This window comes from Pseudomyrmex gracilis, unplaced genomic scaffold (genome assembly GCF_002006095.1).
Source record: "Pseudomyrmex gracilis isolate BER0280 unplaced genomic scaffold, ASM200609v1 scaffold_26, whole genome shotgun sequence".
NCBI lineage: Eukaryota > Metazoa > Arthropoda > Insecta > Hymenoptera > Formicidae > Pseudomyrmex > Pseudomyrmex gracilis.
The window spans coordinates 1,025,994-1,041,496 of record NW_018020610.1 but is presented as its reverse complement, the minus strand read 5'-3'; the positions used below and the strand labels follow the sequence as shown (position 1 = coordinate 1,041,496).

The 15,503-nt window shown below is 38.8% G+C and overlaps 2 protein-coding genes, 1 long non-coding RNA gene and 1 pseudogene across 6 annotated transcripts in view; 3 read left to right on the top strand and 1 right to left on the bottom strand.

Moving 5' to 3' along the window:
- Positions 1-15,503, bottom strand: part of LOC109852245 (follistatin-related protein 5-like) — a 38,963-nt gene that overhangs the window by 5,140 nt on the left and 18,320 nt on the right. For all 4 annotated transcript variants that reach the window (XM_020423222.1, XM_020423221.1, XM_020423224.1 and 1 more), the window contains exons 3-8: positions 5,985-6,086; positions 4,162-4,297; positions 2,558-2,791; positions 1,277-1,455; positions 550-684; positions 165-297 (exon numbers count right to left, since the gene is read on the bottom strand). In XM_020423222.1, the coding sequence (XP_020278811.1) occupies positions 165-297; positions 550-684; positions 1,277-1,455; positions 2,558-2,791; positions 4,162-4,297; positions 5,985-6,086 (919 nt within the window). The remainder of the gene's footprint in view (positions 1-164; positions 298-549; positions 685-1,276; positions 1,456-2,557; positions 2,792-4,161; positions 4,298-5,984; positions 6,087-15,503) is intronic.
- On the top strand, positions 3,848-5,753 carry LOC109852256. The gene is made up of 3 exons (XR_002249986.1): positions 3,848-4,024; positions 4,122-4,329; positions 4,717-5,753. It is a non-coding gene; the product is annotated as an uncharacterized LOC109852256 (long non-coding RNA).
- Positions 9,722-10,625, top strand: LOC109852280 (annotated as a pseudogene).
- LOC109852254 lies at positions 12,747-15,327 on the top strand. The gene is made up of 3 exons (XM_020423248.1): positions 12,747-13,084; positions 13,391-13,791; positions 14,169-15,327. The coding sequence occupies exons 1-3, from the start codon at positions 13,016-13,018 to the stop codon at positions 14,389-14,391; spliced, it is 693 nt and encodes a 230-aa protein (XP_020278837.1). The 5' UTR covers positions 12,747-13,015; the 3' UTR covers positions 14,392-15,327.

The following is a 15,503-nucleotide window of genomic DNA, read 5'->3' as shown; positions in this document are numbered from 1 at the left end:
AAAGTGTCGCAAGAAAAATTGAACTCGTTTGAAAATATCCGCGCTATTTAATACAATAATGTCTTTATCTCGGCCGTCGGTGCGCGCGCGCGCGCGCGAAGACAAACAAAGGAAAAAAAAATAAAATGAAATCCCTCGTGATAAACGACGCAGACGGTACTCACTGTAAAGCTTGCTGAAGGCCATGTAGAACTCGTTAACGTTCAATCTTCCATCGCCGTCGGTGTCATCGTAGCTGATCATGTGGCTAAGATTACATCCGGCGCACAGTTCCTCCATGTTTTCCTCCTTGGCGATCTGAATGATATCAAGCGAACTTGAGCCGCGGTGTTACAAAGCCGCTGTCCTCGCGCGCGCGAGGTGAGAGAATGAGAGAAGCGTATCTCTCAGCGTGCACGGATGGAAAAATCTTGTTTTACGAGGTGAAACGCGCGCGCCGTGTTTAGAATAACGTCGAATATAAATCTTATCGCGTACATGCTTTTATTTAAACAAATGTGGAAACTCTAATGAGAAAACGCGCGAAAGAAAATCACCACGCTTAATCACCTGTTCGAGTTCCTCCCGTTCCAGATTACCGTCATTGTTTCTGTCATAATGAGAAAACATGATGCTGACCAAATACTCCTTGCTGTGATTATCCTCGGCCATTAATCTGGCGTGACTGTACAAGAGCAGATTATCCTGCGGGGAGATTGAAACATGCTTTTCTTTACCATCCCTCTTTCTAAATATTTCAAATTCATTTATATATATTTATACTCGTATGCACAGTTTTTACATATAGATTTTTTTTTTCTTTCTAACAAATGCGTTAAATGTGTTCCCGCGCGCTAGGTACACAGCTAGGTTGCTTTTTCTTTGTTGCTACATTTCGAAGCTACATTTCGTGTTGCTCCGGTTGGTATTAATAATAAAACAGGGCCGTGTATTCGTAATTCGCGAGAAGAGATAAGAGAGGAAGCTTCTTCCTTTTTCTGTTTTTTTTTTTTTTTTTTTTTTTTTTTTGACTTGTTTTTTAACGAAAAATCTTCATCAGATATTCTCGCGCTCGTTCTCTTGTACGTATCGGAAATTATCGTGATTCAAAATCGATGACATACTTTCATAATTTCGTATTCCTGCGCCGAACACTCCTCGTGGCTGTNTTTTTTTTTTTTTTTTTTTTTTTTTTTTTTTTTGGTTTGTTTTTTAACGAAAAATCTTCATCAGATATTCTCGCGCGCGTTCTCTTGTACGTATCGGAAATTATCGTGATTCAAAATCGATGACATACTTTCATAATTTCGTATTCCTGCGCCGAACACTCCTCGTGGCTGTTTTTTTGCGGGATCGATTTACCCGCCGAATGATGCTTCATCTTGTTCTTGGTCTTGGTGGTGTACGGCGCACTCTTGTCCTTCGATAGAGCGTGGTACGCGAGAAAATCCTTCCGTGCCTGCGCGCTGTAATTACCTGGAAATGATGGGACATTCCATCATAAACTCTCTCGGAGAGAGTTTTCCCCACGCGTAACATCTCGTTTCTTTTTTTCTCTTTTCTTTTTTCTTTTTTTTTTTTTTGTTTTGTTTTCTTGTCCTTACTCTTAACAAACTGAGCGGTCGCCATAAATTAATAGAAAACTCTCTCAAGTTATTATTGAGTTTATAATGAAAGCAAAGTTTCGCGAGCTCGTGAGCTAAAGATCGAGGTTTTCTCTTAAAGTAAACAGCGGAATCGAAGCCTCGAAGTATCGGGCGGAGGGTATCCGCGAGCGATCTTTATTTGATGAGTCTGAGACGAGATTTATACGCTATTGTGATTCCCCATTCGGGTTTAATGCGAGAATCAATTTGAAAATTACACTCAATTGCTAATTACACTTCCACGTGATGTCTGTATATATATAGTCTAACTACATTTTGTCAATTTTGCCCAACGACGTGTGTGCCAATTTCATTTTGTCTCAGATATCATCGAATTCACCAATTTGAGGTATCCGAGAAATGAGCGTGATATCGTATTAATAGATTTAATTTATTCGCTAAATCAAATATGTCAAGCTGTCTGAGATAAATAGTCCGATAAGTTCGTCAAAAACTGAAAAGACAATCTACGGATTCCGTAATTACAGATTAAATAGACAGACAATTATAAAATCAGGTGGACTGGTGCGCGGTTCGTTGCGCACAGTCAAGAGATCAATGAACCTCACAATAAAAGGAAATCGGAATTCAACCACAAAAATTGGAATTTATATAAGTATATTTATAATATTATTTTCAAAGATTCTACTCCCTCTCCCCAGTGTGAAAAAAAGAAGATAAATAAGAGTTTACAGAAATTTAAATTTTTGCTTTCTTTTTTTCATATAGTGTCGCTTGACACCAATTGCGAATAACGATAAGTAAAAATCGAAAGAAAACAAAAAGGAAAAAAAAACGCTCAGTGGGGATAAAATTCGAGTCACACGTCTCGGATTCCGATGGGGAGAACAGCTGTCTTTCCGCTCTCTCGGGGTTGCGGTGCAATTAAGGGGAACACACGTACTGACCGGCGTCCGCGGCGGCGTTCTCACCATTGCTCAAACATCTGGAGAGCCTTCGCGCGGTCAGCCGCGTCCCGACGTTGCAGGCCGCGCGATGCAGCTCGCAGTGATTGGCATACACCCTGCCGTTGCTCGCACAGACCGGTCGATGCCTCCGCGCGCATCTTCGAACGCAGACGCACACCGCGACGATTCTCTCGCCGTCCGCGGAAACTTGGCACTCTCTTCCCGCGCCGCAATACTTCTCGAGACAGGGATTGTTGTCTGTAAAAAAAAAAAAAAGAGAGAAAAAATAAAAAAATATTGCATTCGTCTCCGGCTTCTCTTTTCGTTCGCTCTCTCTCTCTCTCTCTCTCTCTCTCTCTCTCTTTTTTTCTCCTCTTCCTCCCCCGTCACGCGATGCATACATATTGCGACGGCGAGAATATCCGCGCCGATATTCCGTGTGAAATATGTATGCACCGTGGGGAGCGTATCGAGTGCAACCTTGAATGCGGCCGACGGGCGAATGTTTCCCGTCAACCGCGTGTTACGGCGCGGGGGCCTCTGCTGCCGCGCGATTGATGGCGCGATCTTATATATGCGCGAAAGCGGAATATCTCGCGGCCTTCGCGAATACGCGTCCATTCACGATAGAATTGCCAATCATCCCCGGTAATGCGGCCATTCTATCTTGTTGCAATAAATCACCTCGGTTCAAGCGCACCGTTACGTGGCACTTCCCCCCTACGATCCCCTCCCCCTCGCGGAATATCATTATAACTGTATGTGCATATGTGTGCGTGTGTGTGTGTATGTGTGTATGTGTGCCGATTCATTTTATAGCCATTATTCTTTTTCCGCTTTGTGTACTTCGGAATTGGAATTTTGTTGTTTAAAGAGCCGCTCACGCGCGCGGATATATTCCACGGGGAAGCGAATATAAACGACTTAAGCATTTCTAAGCTGGAATTTCGAGCGAGATGAACGTCCCGTTGTTGCAGTATGCTTCGAATTTTAATTGTCATCAAGTGTTCTTGAAGAGACAGATATGCAGGTTACACTTTTAAAAAAATATATTCTCTATCTTTCTTTTTTTTTTTTTTAATTAAGTATATTTTAAAAATCTAAAATTTGTGATTTAGTTTTCGATACGTTTTGTGTTTTAATTAACATTCTGCTTAAAAAAAGACAATATATATATATATATATATATGTATATATACATATACATACATATTTTGCGTAATATATTCCGTAACGACGCGTATTCTGTTTTGCAACAAAATTTGTCTTTCTGCATATGTTTCGACCGTTACTCGTCGCGCCGTTCTTCTTTTATTCACGTTGGCGAGATACGTGCGTTTTTTTTCAGCGAGTTCGCCATGTGCGCGGTTTTTTATGGTGTCGCGATTTTATTGATTGTAGGATTGGTTCTGTACGCGATTTCGGTCGCGTACGATCTGGTCTAATGACGGACGCGCGCGCACACATGTACGCGATTACGAAGCGATCACGGTAAATTGTTGCGGGGAGAAATAACATCTCCCGATTAAACTTCTCGAATCCGCGCACGGTGAACCGGTGTACAAATTACTAATTAACATTGACGTAGATACGAGGCTCCAGTTCTCTAAAAGCGGTTATCTACTCACTCCTTTGAACGTGCCGGTTCTCGGAGTTTGCGGATCCTCCATCCTCGATCGGGATTGGCGTTGTGGACAGAGCTCCTCCCGCGCTCGGTGATACCACGCCGTCATCGTCGTCTGTAAAATAATGATGTCTCGAGCGCTGAAAACACGACGAAACGTCGAGCGTCAGAGGTTACATCCACGTTTCAAACTGTCAGAGCAGAACTTCAGATCTTTTGTGTATATCTTTCACGGAACGATATTTTTGTTATATATATATTTTTTTTTTTTTTAATTCAGCTTTTTGTCGCGTGTACTTGTATTATTTTTATCGAAACTTCGGGAGTGTGTGTGTGTTTTCATTGTTTTCGTCTTTTCGGATATATTATCTATCCGAAAGCGCGAATGGGAAATATTTGAAAAGCGTTTATTTATCGGGTATAGTTTTTGTGTATTTCTTTGTGTTCGCGTTGTGCACAACAAAAGTTTATATCACGCGTTCCGTCACAAAAGACACACCTATATATATATATGACCCTGAATTATCTTCCTGAAGAATAACCTCTTCTTTAACGACAGGATTTCACGAGAGCACTGTCGGAAAATCGTTTCCACATCCGAGAACGGAATCGCGGCGCATTCCCGGGGAAGTTAATGGCCCGTGAGGTACTTCATGTGAAGCTTCTCCGCACGTTTTCGGGAGCGTCCGCGTTACCCGTCGCCGACAATCCGGATCGCTTCAGGTTCCCGGAAGTTGACCGTACGCACCGAGGAAACGAGGGGCGGTTACGCGGATTCGTCGGTTTTCCGGAACGGAGTCACGGTTGGAATTATGCGGATCGATCCTTCGCCCCGACCCCTTGCGAGCGCCCGGGCGCTTCTTGGTCTCTCGCTCAAAATGAACACGGTGCGATGTCAATGTATACACACAGATGAAGAGCCGCGGATTACAGCTGCTATCGGTTGGCGTGAGTCGCGCGCGAAATCCGCTACTTGGAACGAAGCCAGCGAAGATCCGCTCTGGAGGAGGGCGCTCATCTAACGGTCATCAGCTCGTAGACAAGGGTTTATACGAGAAAAATAACGTTCACGACGAAAGAATACGGCGAAGATGCGCCGAGGGATTCGCGCGTTCTATAATAGAACGATAAGTTTTTTTTTTCGCGATTTGAAATTGCGAGATAAATTTTTACAGAAGGAACGTAATTTTACTCACATTAATTTTTAGTGTGCAATAGATCTCGCTTTATTTGATAACATTTAGGATATGTTTAAGAGCGTTATTTTTTTAGAAGATTGTGTGTAAAGTGTACTTTGCAAAAAATGTCAATTTTATTTATTTATTTATTTATTTATTAGAAGCAGTATTACATGAAGAATATATAAGTTTTCGATTATGACGGCGGAAGCGCAAGAAAATTGATTAAACGTGATTGCAGTAATTATGTTCAACTTAAGACGGGAAATGGGGACGCAAGAAAAGCCTTGTTAATCGTTCAATTACTGAATTACCTTCTGTCTTAAGAATCGCTCATTTTCTCGGTCTTTCTGCGCCGAGAGAGAGACGTGCGGTTTAATTAAAATTATTTCAAAGTAATTTTTCTCTCGATATGTAAACAAATGGCTGTCTCTTTTTACTTTTTTATATATTTTTCACCAACGCAACATATTTTCTAAATTATATTATACGGGAATTAATATATAAAATTAAAACTTTTTCTTTGTTAAATGTACGCGATATTTTAAAATAAAAGCGCGCGCGCGCGCTATATTAAAACATCTCTCAACAAAGCACGTGTACATATATATATATATAATATATATATATAAATATAATATATATTTACCTTGTAACGAACAAGATCAGAACCGAGCGCAGGGATGGTAAAGATCGAGACGATTGAAAGCAACAGGAGATAGAAGCTCGCGAAGCAGGGTTTTAGTCGCATCTGAAAAATATATCAGAAATTACATGACATACATTGCACAGTTTCTTCTTGTCTGTTTTTTGATTAATGTTGTTATTGTTGTTGTTATTGTCGTTCCACGGATGGGAAATAAAGAAAAGGGATATCTTATAAGAGTAGGTAACTCAATAACGATACCCTGTACCTAAATCCGATATGGATTATTCAGTTACATTGATGGCTTTCAGACAGAAGTGGAATTCCGTTTCCAACGATTTGTGAAAAAAAAAAAAAAAAAGAAATTCCCAGTACAGAATATTTGTTTCCGTAAAATATTAACGCACCGAACATATTCCCGTTACACGAATTTTCACTTAATGAATTGAATTAATTTAAAACAATTAGAAGTTTCATAATGTTACACGTATAAAATAGAGCGTTACAAAAACCATTATTTCCGGTTGGCCTCGTATTTCAACAATTGGAATGTTTAATCTCAATTTTTTTTTTTTTACCGCGCTACGCGGCGGCGGCGCGACAGGCATTGTTCCGTCCAACTCTCACTCTTCCTCCCCAACCCCCGGGGAGAGAGAAGAGAGTCAGTTTAATATCTCGACCCCGCGGAAGGAATTTATTCTTTTTCAATTATCTAACCGTTTTGTAATTTATGTTCTTCCTAATCCAGTGGAAGCGCGCGCCACACTGGCTTTTCCGATAGATATGTGTGTGCCGCGAGAAACGAAAGAGCTGGAAATCGCTGTGTGATTCTGTATGTCTGGGCAATTTACAGTGCTATATCCCGGAGACGTTTACACGGTAGAGGTTGGCCCGTCTTAAATCTTCCGATTAACTTTGAACGCGGCGGTTGGTCTATATTTTATACCCGCCACGCGCGCGCGGCGACGCTCGGAAAGTTTACCGTAAGAATGGCATTTGTATACGAATCGCAAGGGTATCGTATGCAAGCGCACGATTTTCGTTGAGAAGCGAAATTGAATCGCGACACACACAAAAGGTGCAGTTGGCAAGATGTTGGAGGAAAAGCTTTTTGTAAGACGGTAAGTAGTTGTCACCGCGTACATTAATTGGTACATACGCGAGATGATATATATATATATAACAATACTTATTATTTATTATTATTGCATATTATTGTTTATACTTAATCTCTATTATTATTTATTATTGTACATATTATTATTTAATTACCGTATTGTATTGTCATTGGTATTTGATAGAAAGCATTAATCTTGGGGAAAGTTTTAATAACATTGAACATTATTGTTTATATATAATAATATTGATTTAACATTTTACATTAAAATGTTACATTAAAATATTAAATAAATAAAATTTTATTATTTTATTGTCACTTTTGTTCCTTTGTGTGTTTTATTTTATTTTTGTTACATTTGCAGAGCCCATATAATCTAAACTTTTCACAATAAAATTTTGTATTTAAATCGCATTGTTGTTTGTCAGAGAGATTCTACGTATTTGATTACGTAATATTTTTGTAGAACGAGCGAGAGAAGAGAATCTTATCTTCGGAAAATTAACGATTACTTTTTTCCTGGAAACAACACGTAGTTTCGAGATTGATGAAACAAGTTTTTAAAAATTTTATTTAAAGATCGATGAATACTTTTATTACCGTTACATGTAATGTGATTATACTTTTAGAATATTTTTCCATCACGTATATTTTATCTCTTTATGGAAGGACGTTCTATTAAAATAAATACTCTCGAAATGAATGATTCGCTGACAGTTGCTCGCAGTTTTAAGAGATTTGATTTATCTTGTCACAGAACACATCTTGGCACAACAGCGCGAACTGTTAAGAAGAGAGTAATACAGAAAGTAATACAGAAAGTAATCAGAAATTTTCAATATTTATTTCGATCGTTTCAATCTCATTCGCCACTTAGCAGATTTCTCATTTAAAATATTTCTTTCACTTTGCCAAAGAAGATATTTTCAACGTGAAAAATGAATTTATCGAATTGAATGAGTCGATTTTTCTCTCTATTGTGTCTCGAAATATTCCCGAACTGACAGATTTTACAACGGGCGGACGCGCGCGAGGCGCAACAGCAGAGAGGTGAGCGAATAGTTCGAATTCGAATCGAATCGAATCACAATGGAATTCGAGTTCGTTTTTTCTAATCTGAAAGGTTCAAACAGTTCGAATATTTTGAATCGTTGATGGTTCGATCGCCCGTTTTGATTGCTTCACTTATATCTCTCGCGCGACCGATCTTGTCGCTTCCACCAATTCTCGTGCGTGCGCTTATTCGTGTATCATCGATTTATCATCGAATAAACACATTGAAAATTCTCTATTATCTTTAGATATTCAACTTATCACAAAATGGTGAATACAAAAAGCTTCGATATACTTTTATCGTATAATTTGTTTATTTTTTCTGACAACACTTAAATTAATAATTAAAAACCCAATTTGTTTAAATAACCACGTAATGTAAATCTAAGAAAGTTTAATTCGATTTAATTCGATTTCGATCATGTAATCAACAATTCGATTCGATCTCGCAAATGTTCGATTTGCACACCGTAAAATTTTATTCTCGAAACTATACTTTCGTTTCTTATATTATTGTTTAAATAAAATATTACTTTATGTTAATTACAAGAGTTTAATAAGTCTTATTTTTTTATTTATTTTTTTTCCCTCACGCTTTTGTCAAATTGTTTACTTTTTCTTGTAACACACCTAAACTGAAACTAACATACATTTAAATTGCAGCGTGTAACGTAAATCCAGAAAAGTTTGATTCGATTTGGATCAAAGAGATTCGATTCGATTTAATTCGACGTGAAACTTACGAAAGATTCGATTCAATTTGACGATTTGGAACATGTAATTAAAAAATTAAACGATTCGGTTCGACCTCCCAGATGCTCGACTCGCACACAACAGCGGTATTTATGATGTCGTTTGCGTGCCGCTACCGTCAGTACTTTGAACGATTGCTGATAACAGAACAGAGCGGTGCCTTTTCAGACGGGTCAAGCTTGCGCTTCTGTGCGCCGGGGTTTAGCCTGTGGTTTAGCCTGTCTCTGTATGCCAATGCAGAGTTAGTTGGGGATTTAGAATCTTGCTTACAACGTAAGGATCTTAGTCCTTCTCAGTTCTTCTTTGATCTCGGCTTGTTACGCGCGCGCATTTATCCACAATCCGGGATATTAAGAACGAGATAATCCGCGGGCAAACAACTTCGAGAAGTAACGGGAAATAATTCGCAGAGAGAGATAGATAGACAGAGATAAACAGAATAATCTTTGCCCGTGCTATTAGCATATAATTTCCAACGTTTTCTCTTCATTTGGTTGAAAAAAAACCAAAAAAAAAAAAAGAAAAAAGAAAGAAAAAAGAAACAAATAATCCGTATCTTCTCTTTCGAATCTCGATGATTCCGATTTTGCAGGAGGGAGCGCGATTCGCAGATTGATTCCCGCGACGAGTTGGTGAAGAATTATGGCGTTCGTCTTACGAGTCTTCTGAGCGTGATCGCGCTGGACGTCAGCCGAGAATCGTTTGTTTCGGCCCTATCGAAAGGTTCGGTTTATCACGCAAGACGCGCGCGTCGATACAACTGGGGTGACAATACCATAACCAGAAATCCTGTCCGTGTTCGACATCAGCGAATACCATGGCGACTTTCTACCAACAATCGTCGAACATGTTGACGCATCAGTTTAACATCCAGAACGTGCTGATGCCCGGCATGATGTGCATGTGCTCCATGTCGCATATACGTAGCGGTCATCGGGATGATTATCGTTACACGATAGGTATCGGAGCGCACACAAAACCCGCCACATGGAACGAAGCCAGGAAGACATGCAACGAGGAAGGCGGTCACCTCGCCATCATCAACAGCTTTACCTAGGCGCAAGTAAGTCGCTAAGATCTCTTCCGTTTCGAATGTTACTTGTAAGCACCTTTGAGCGCGCAATATCTGATATTCGTTTGTCGTCGTTCAATCTGGTTGTTCTCGGAAAGAACAAAAATATTTACAAAGAAGACACTCGGAAGCTCGTCGAATCGAATGACAAAAATATTTTTGTTCAATTTATGATTCCAAGTTACGTATTAAAAATATACGTGCTGAAATGAATGTAAAAATAGTCTCTACAAAAATATTCTTTTTATCAAAGATATTTCACATATTTATTTTATCCTCTCGATATAACATTATCCAACTAATTATATGTATATTTTTTGTTAAATTTCTTTCAGATATTGTTGGATATATTTAACCGGACGGAACTTGAGTGAGGATGTGAGATATCCCTTGACAATCCAGGCTTGGTTGGGTGTACACGACCTTTATCAGGAAGGCGAGTGGGCGACGGTATTAGGAGATTCGATAGCGAAAGCTGGTTATAGCAAATGGACCAAGTGGTGGGCAACCTGACAACGGAGGAAGCAAAGAAGAAGTCGTGCAAAACTGTAGCTCTCTGGTGGTGATAGACGGTGGCATGGATGATATCGAGTGCGAATTTTCATTTCTATTCTTTTGTGAACTACCGCGGTTGCAGCTTTTACAGTGAGAAAAAACACAGCTCGGCGTATTTCTGTTTAATGAGTGAACGTGTAAGATGAGAAAGAGAAAGAGAGAGAGAGAGAGAGAAAGGAAGGGAAAAAATAAGTTTTAACAAAAATACAAAGCATTAATTAAAAAGCAACTAATACAAATAATATGAAATACATAAAAATATCAAGGATTTTTCTTTTGTTTGTTTTGGTGCAAGAATTCTCATATAAATTTTATACAATTTTATTCTTCATAATTAGTAATAATATAATTTTATTCTTCATTTTATTCCATGTAATGATAAAATTAAAAAAAAGAAAGACACTGCTTTTTTCACATCGTCTAATCTGTATTAAAATATTGTACGCAAAACATAGGAACGATCGATATCAATTTATTGTTCCATGTACACGTTACGTCAAATCGTATCGACGTTTCGATCCGGATTTTTTCTTTTTTTTTTTTGTTTTACAAAAGTTTAACCCCCCCGCTTGTTGTAAACACGCAACCGTGGAATATAACTTACGAATCTTCGCGATTTATGTTTTTGGAAAATATAGCGCGCGCGTAACGCGTTCGGGACAATAAAGAATTTATAGAGGCATCGATAGAGAAAGAATGAAGCAATGCAAACCGATGTTGCCGAGCCGATGTAAGCCGTTTGATATTTATGACGTGCAACTACCGCTACGACTTTTCCATTTTGCCGGACTTCTCGTTAAATTGCGTTTGAAATTGAGAAGCGTGTGGAAAATGAAGGCGCAGGTAATTCTGGATGCGTATCGTGTACGCGCTGTTAAATTATGACCATCGAGCAACTGGACAGCGGAATGTATATGTAATTGTTATCTCTGTAAAATTTGTCGAATTATTTGATGATCGCAATTAACTAAAAATATTGCCGATACGAATATCCGTATATATACGTGTGCACATGTATGAGTGATCATTTTGTCCTCGCATGTTATTGCATTGATTTGTGCTTTATAATCTCATTTATGCTTTTATTAAAGACACAATTACAATCGTTTTAGCGCGCACACAAGTAAAACACTTCGCTCTGATATATATTTTTTTTTAACCGCGTTAAAAGATGTTTTTTTTTTGCAACGCTCTTGACGGGAAAATTAAAAGAGATTAAAAAAATCAAATATCATGTTAAATAAAGTAGACGTTTTGCTGACAAATTTTATTTGGTTAATAGGAAAGAGTGGAATAAAGCGGCGCGTGCGTGACACGAGGCGGACAATTTGACAAATGATTATGACTGATGTGTCCTGTTTTTGGCGGACGATTATAAACGTGTAAAGTATGTTTTCTTCTTTTGTGAGTTACTAATGACGTAAAGTTTCATAATGAAACTTCGGTTTAATGAATCTCAGAAGGATTGGCGTTTCTTTCACTAAAATCCAGTTTCTTACTACATGAGAGTTCGCAAGAAAACATCAAGTAACTTTTGACCAAGTTGCTTTGAATATTATATATAGCACGCTTCATGCGCGTCGCTACCGCATTAATACTCGCAAGACTGTTTAGCTAATTAATTTTGAAGTTAATTTTCTTAATAGTCAAAATAAATAAATTATATGTACCAATAATTACTTTGATTAACTCAGCTGTATAGAACCGGAGTGCGGGATCTCATGCAAATAATATATGGCAATATGTTTTTTCCGAACGTTTAGATTGCATTTATTGGGTCATCTTCAGTAGATATAGCAAAACAACACTGGAGGTCACCAATTTAAAATTGCGTCAACGCACCGCAAAATATGTTATTTTTTTTGCTATGACATCGCTAAGTTTCGACCGTATTTATTTGGTCATCTTCGCAGACATTGCAAAACAACACTGGAAGTCACAAATTTAAAAATACGTCAACGCATTGCAAAACATGTTTTTCTTTTGATATGACATCTCTAAGTAAATTATATCTACAAGTGCGCGCGCACACACGCGGAATTAATACAAGCTTAAAATAATTTGCAAAATTTTGAGATACGAGAAAATATTGTCGTTATTTATTTTTTGCTAAAATTTTTTACGTAAGTTTTATAGGTCGGGGTTCTTCAGCCTCATTCTGGTGGTGTGTTCGTATGCGCATAACCGTACGCGGGTAATATGTCTCTATAAAAAAAAAAAAAATAGTTTATAGATGTCAGCAATTTCAGGAATGTTTTATTATCGATATACGCAATCGAGATACGCGCTTCCGACTAATAGTTTCGAGAGCGCATTCGAACCTCAAATTATAGTTGTAAAAAAATGTAAAAAAAAAAACGCAAGCAAAAAATGAATTGTATATATAACCGATATGTGTTTGGCAAATACCGCAACGGTGAGACAAAAGCGGGAACAATGGAGTAAAATTGTTGAAAATAGATGTACACTCTAAGCGTGTAAACAATGGCATCTACGGTCCTTTTACAACTCGAAGGGTTCCCACTTATGTTGCTCGAAATTGCCGCGGAAAACGTGAGTGAAAATATTCTTCTACGTTTAATATAATACATATTTTCTCGTATGATATATTTCTCTCATAAAATTTATAACACACAGACATATTTTACAAATCCGCTCGTAATAACAATATAACATATCGAAAATTAATTCACTCGCGCTGTGCTTCAGTTTTAACGAATAATTTTGTAGTAAAGTAAATAACACAAATCCAACTGGACGTATAATAATTATTATAAATTTCAAATAAAACAATTATTTTAATTGTAACACACCGACATTATATTACATTGTGTGTGGTTAAAATTATCCGATCGCCAGTTGTTCGTTCCCCGGACGTCGACGTTCGATGAAATTACATTGAAAAAAACCAAAATCATGTTTCGCATACTGGACTACGAATGGATATCGTTGCTGCCGAATCAATCCGATCGTCATTCCCATCGCGGCAACAGTGAACAACTCGAAAAGTTTTGTAGCGGCGCGTCCGTTGTTTTTCCCGTCCCGGCAAACTTCCACGAAAAAGAGGCTAGTGGCGTCGACGTTCAGCTCTGCGTGCACAAGGAAACCAGCGAGTATTTCAAAATGGACCGATTCCATAAAGTCGGTTTCATCACCGTGCCCGTCGACGATCTTCTGAACGACATCGCGCGGCAACTCCGCGAGCGGAACAAATGGGCGGAACACTTGTCGGACTTCTATAACCAGCAGATTATCTCGAGGTGATAGCGCCCCCGAAAATCGAGAGGACGGTTGTTGATCGTGCGGTAGAACGTTTTATCGCGAAAACTCTTTCTTTCTTTCTTTCTCTTTCTTTCTCTTTTCTTCTTCTTCTTCTTCTTCTTCTTCTTCTTCGATCTGATCGTTCCGTCGCGTCGTTTGTTTCACGGGACACGTTCATTGAACGAAAATCGAACGGTCCCCGATATTGTTGGAGAAGATAAAAATTGTATTAAAATTTTATTAACAATGTTATCTTAAACGCGATAATAAAAAAGATGTTGCTAATGTATGCGGCGTTTGTGCAGGTCTCGCGCGGACGGAGAGAAATCCGTGTAATTTCAGAATCGCAGTAACACCGTTGAATATATGATTTCAGGTCCACAAGTGGAACGTATACTCTGCTGGACGGGGACTTCCAGGAGACCAAAGCTACAATTTCGCTCCGCATCCGAATCAGTTATCTCGACAAATGCGTCATGACGGAAATAATCTCGAGCGAAATTATATCCAAACCGTCCGAGTCTTGCATGCAGTTGGAGAACGAGGTTGTAGAACAGGAAGACGGGAACGAGAACAAAGACGAAGGCGCTTATTCTTAGACGAATGCCTCAGACTTAACTTCTAACTGATTTAGTTGTTCGGGTGCGGATTTTCTCTTGAAAATTTCTTATCTTTGAAAAGCGCGAAAAATCCAGGTTTATTAAAAAGAATTTACTTCCTAATAAAAAGAAACTGCATTTTGTTAAAAGAGAAAATGCAGTTACGTTTACATCGCGCCAAAACAGTTTCGTTTTTCGACGATTGGACATGTATTTTATTCACGAAAAACGTGTGTTTTATATACAAAACAAACACGCGATAAAAACACGCGTTTGTCGTTGATGAAAGACTTTCAAACAGAGAATGATTCGTTTATTCTCGCGAATATTCAACACGCGAGAGCGAAGGGCCGGGTAATTAATTAAAAAAATAGCAGGCAAGCGTGCATTTTCCCCCCGACCGTTTAATTCTGTTGAAGAGCCTTTCATTGAACTCTTATCATCAAACTCTGCACATTTAATACGATATTAATTCGAAATAAAAGTACGTTCGAATTCTAATTGTCAGTTTTAGTCGGGGGTTGGGGAAGGAGAACGTGTCCTCGACACAAAAACAAAAAACAATGTTTTTTTTCTTTTATAATTCTGCAACAAATATTTCTCGAACAACAAAGTTATTATCGCGCGAGGAAATCGGACATGGGAAAAATTAAACAACTTTATCTGATATCGCGAGAGAATGTTGAATAACGCGCGTACCCCCCTGTCGCGCACCAAAAAAGGAGATATGTGAGAAAAATACGAGATTTCTTTTCTGCGCACATGTCAAAGCGAATGGCTGCCGCGAGAGCGAAAGCGAAAGGACACACGATAAAGGACAACGGAACGGCTTTCAGAAAAGCGTTCTCCAACGTCGAGCAAATCGAAGAAACACGACAACAATCGGTATCACGGAAAGAGGAAAGAGAAGACGTTCTTCTCCGCCTTCTCTTTCGTCGCCTACGTCGTCGTCTTCTCGCAAACTGTATCCTTTGTGCTGTCGATTGCAACCACGTCCAACTTGTTTCGCTCACAGCTCCGATGTTTTACCTCGTTATTGCCATTGGACCGTTCTGTCCTCTTCAATTCTATTACTAAAGAGTTTGCGCGCGCACCATCATCACTTTCGTCAT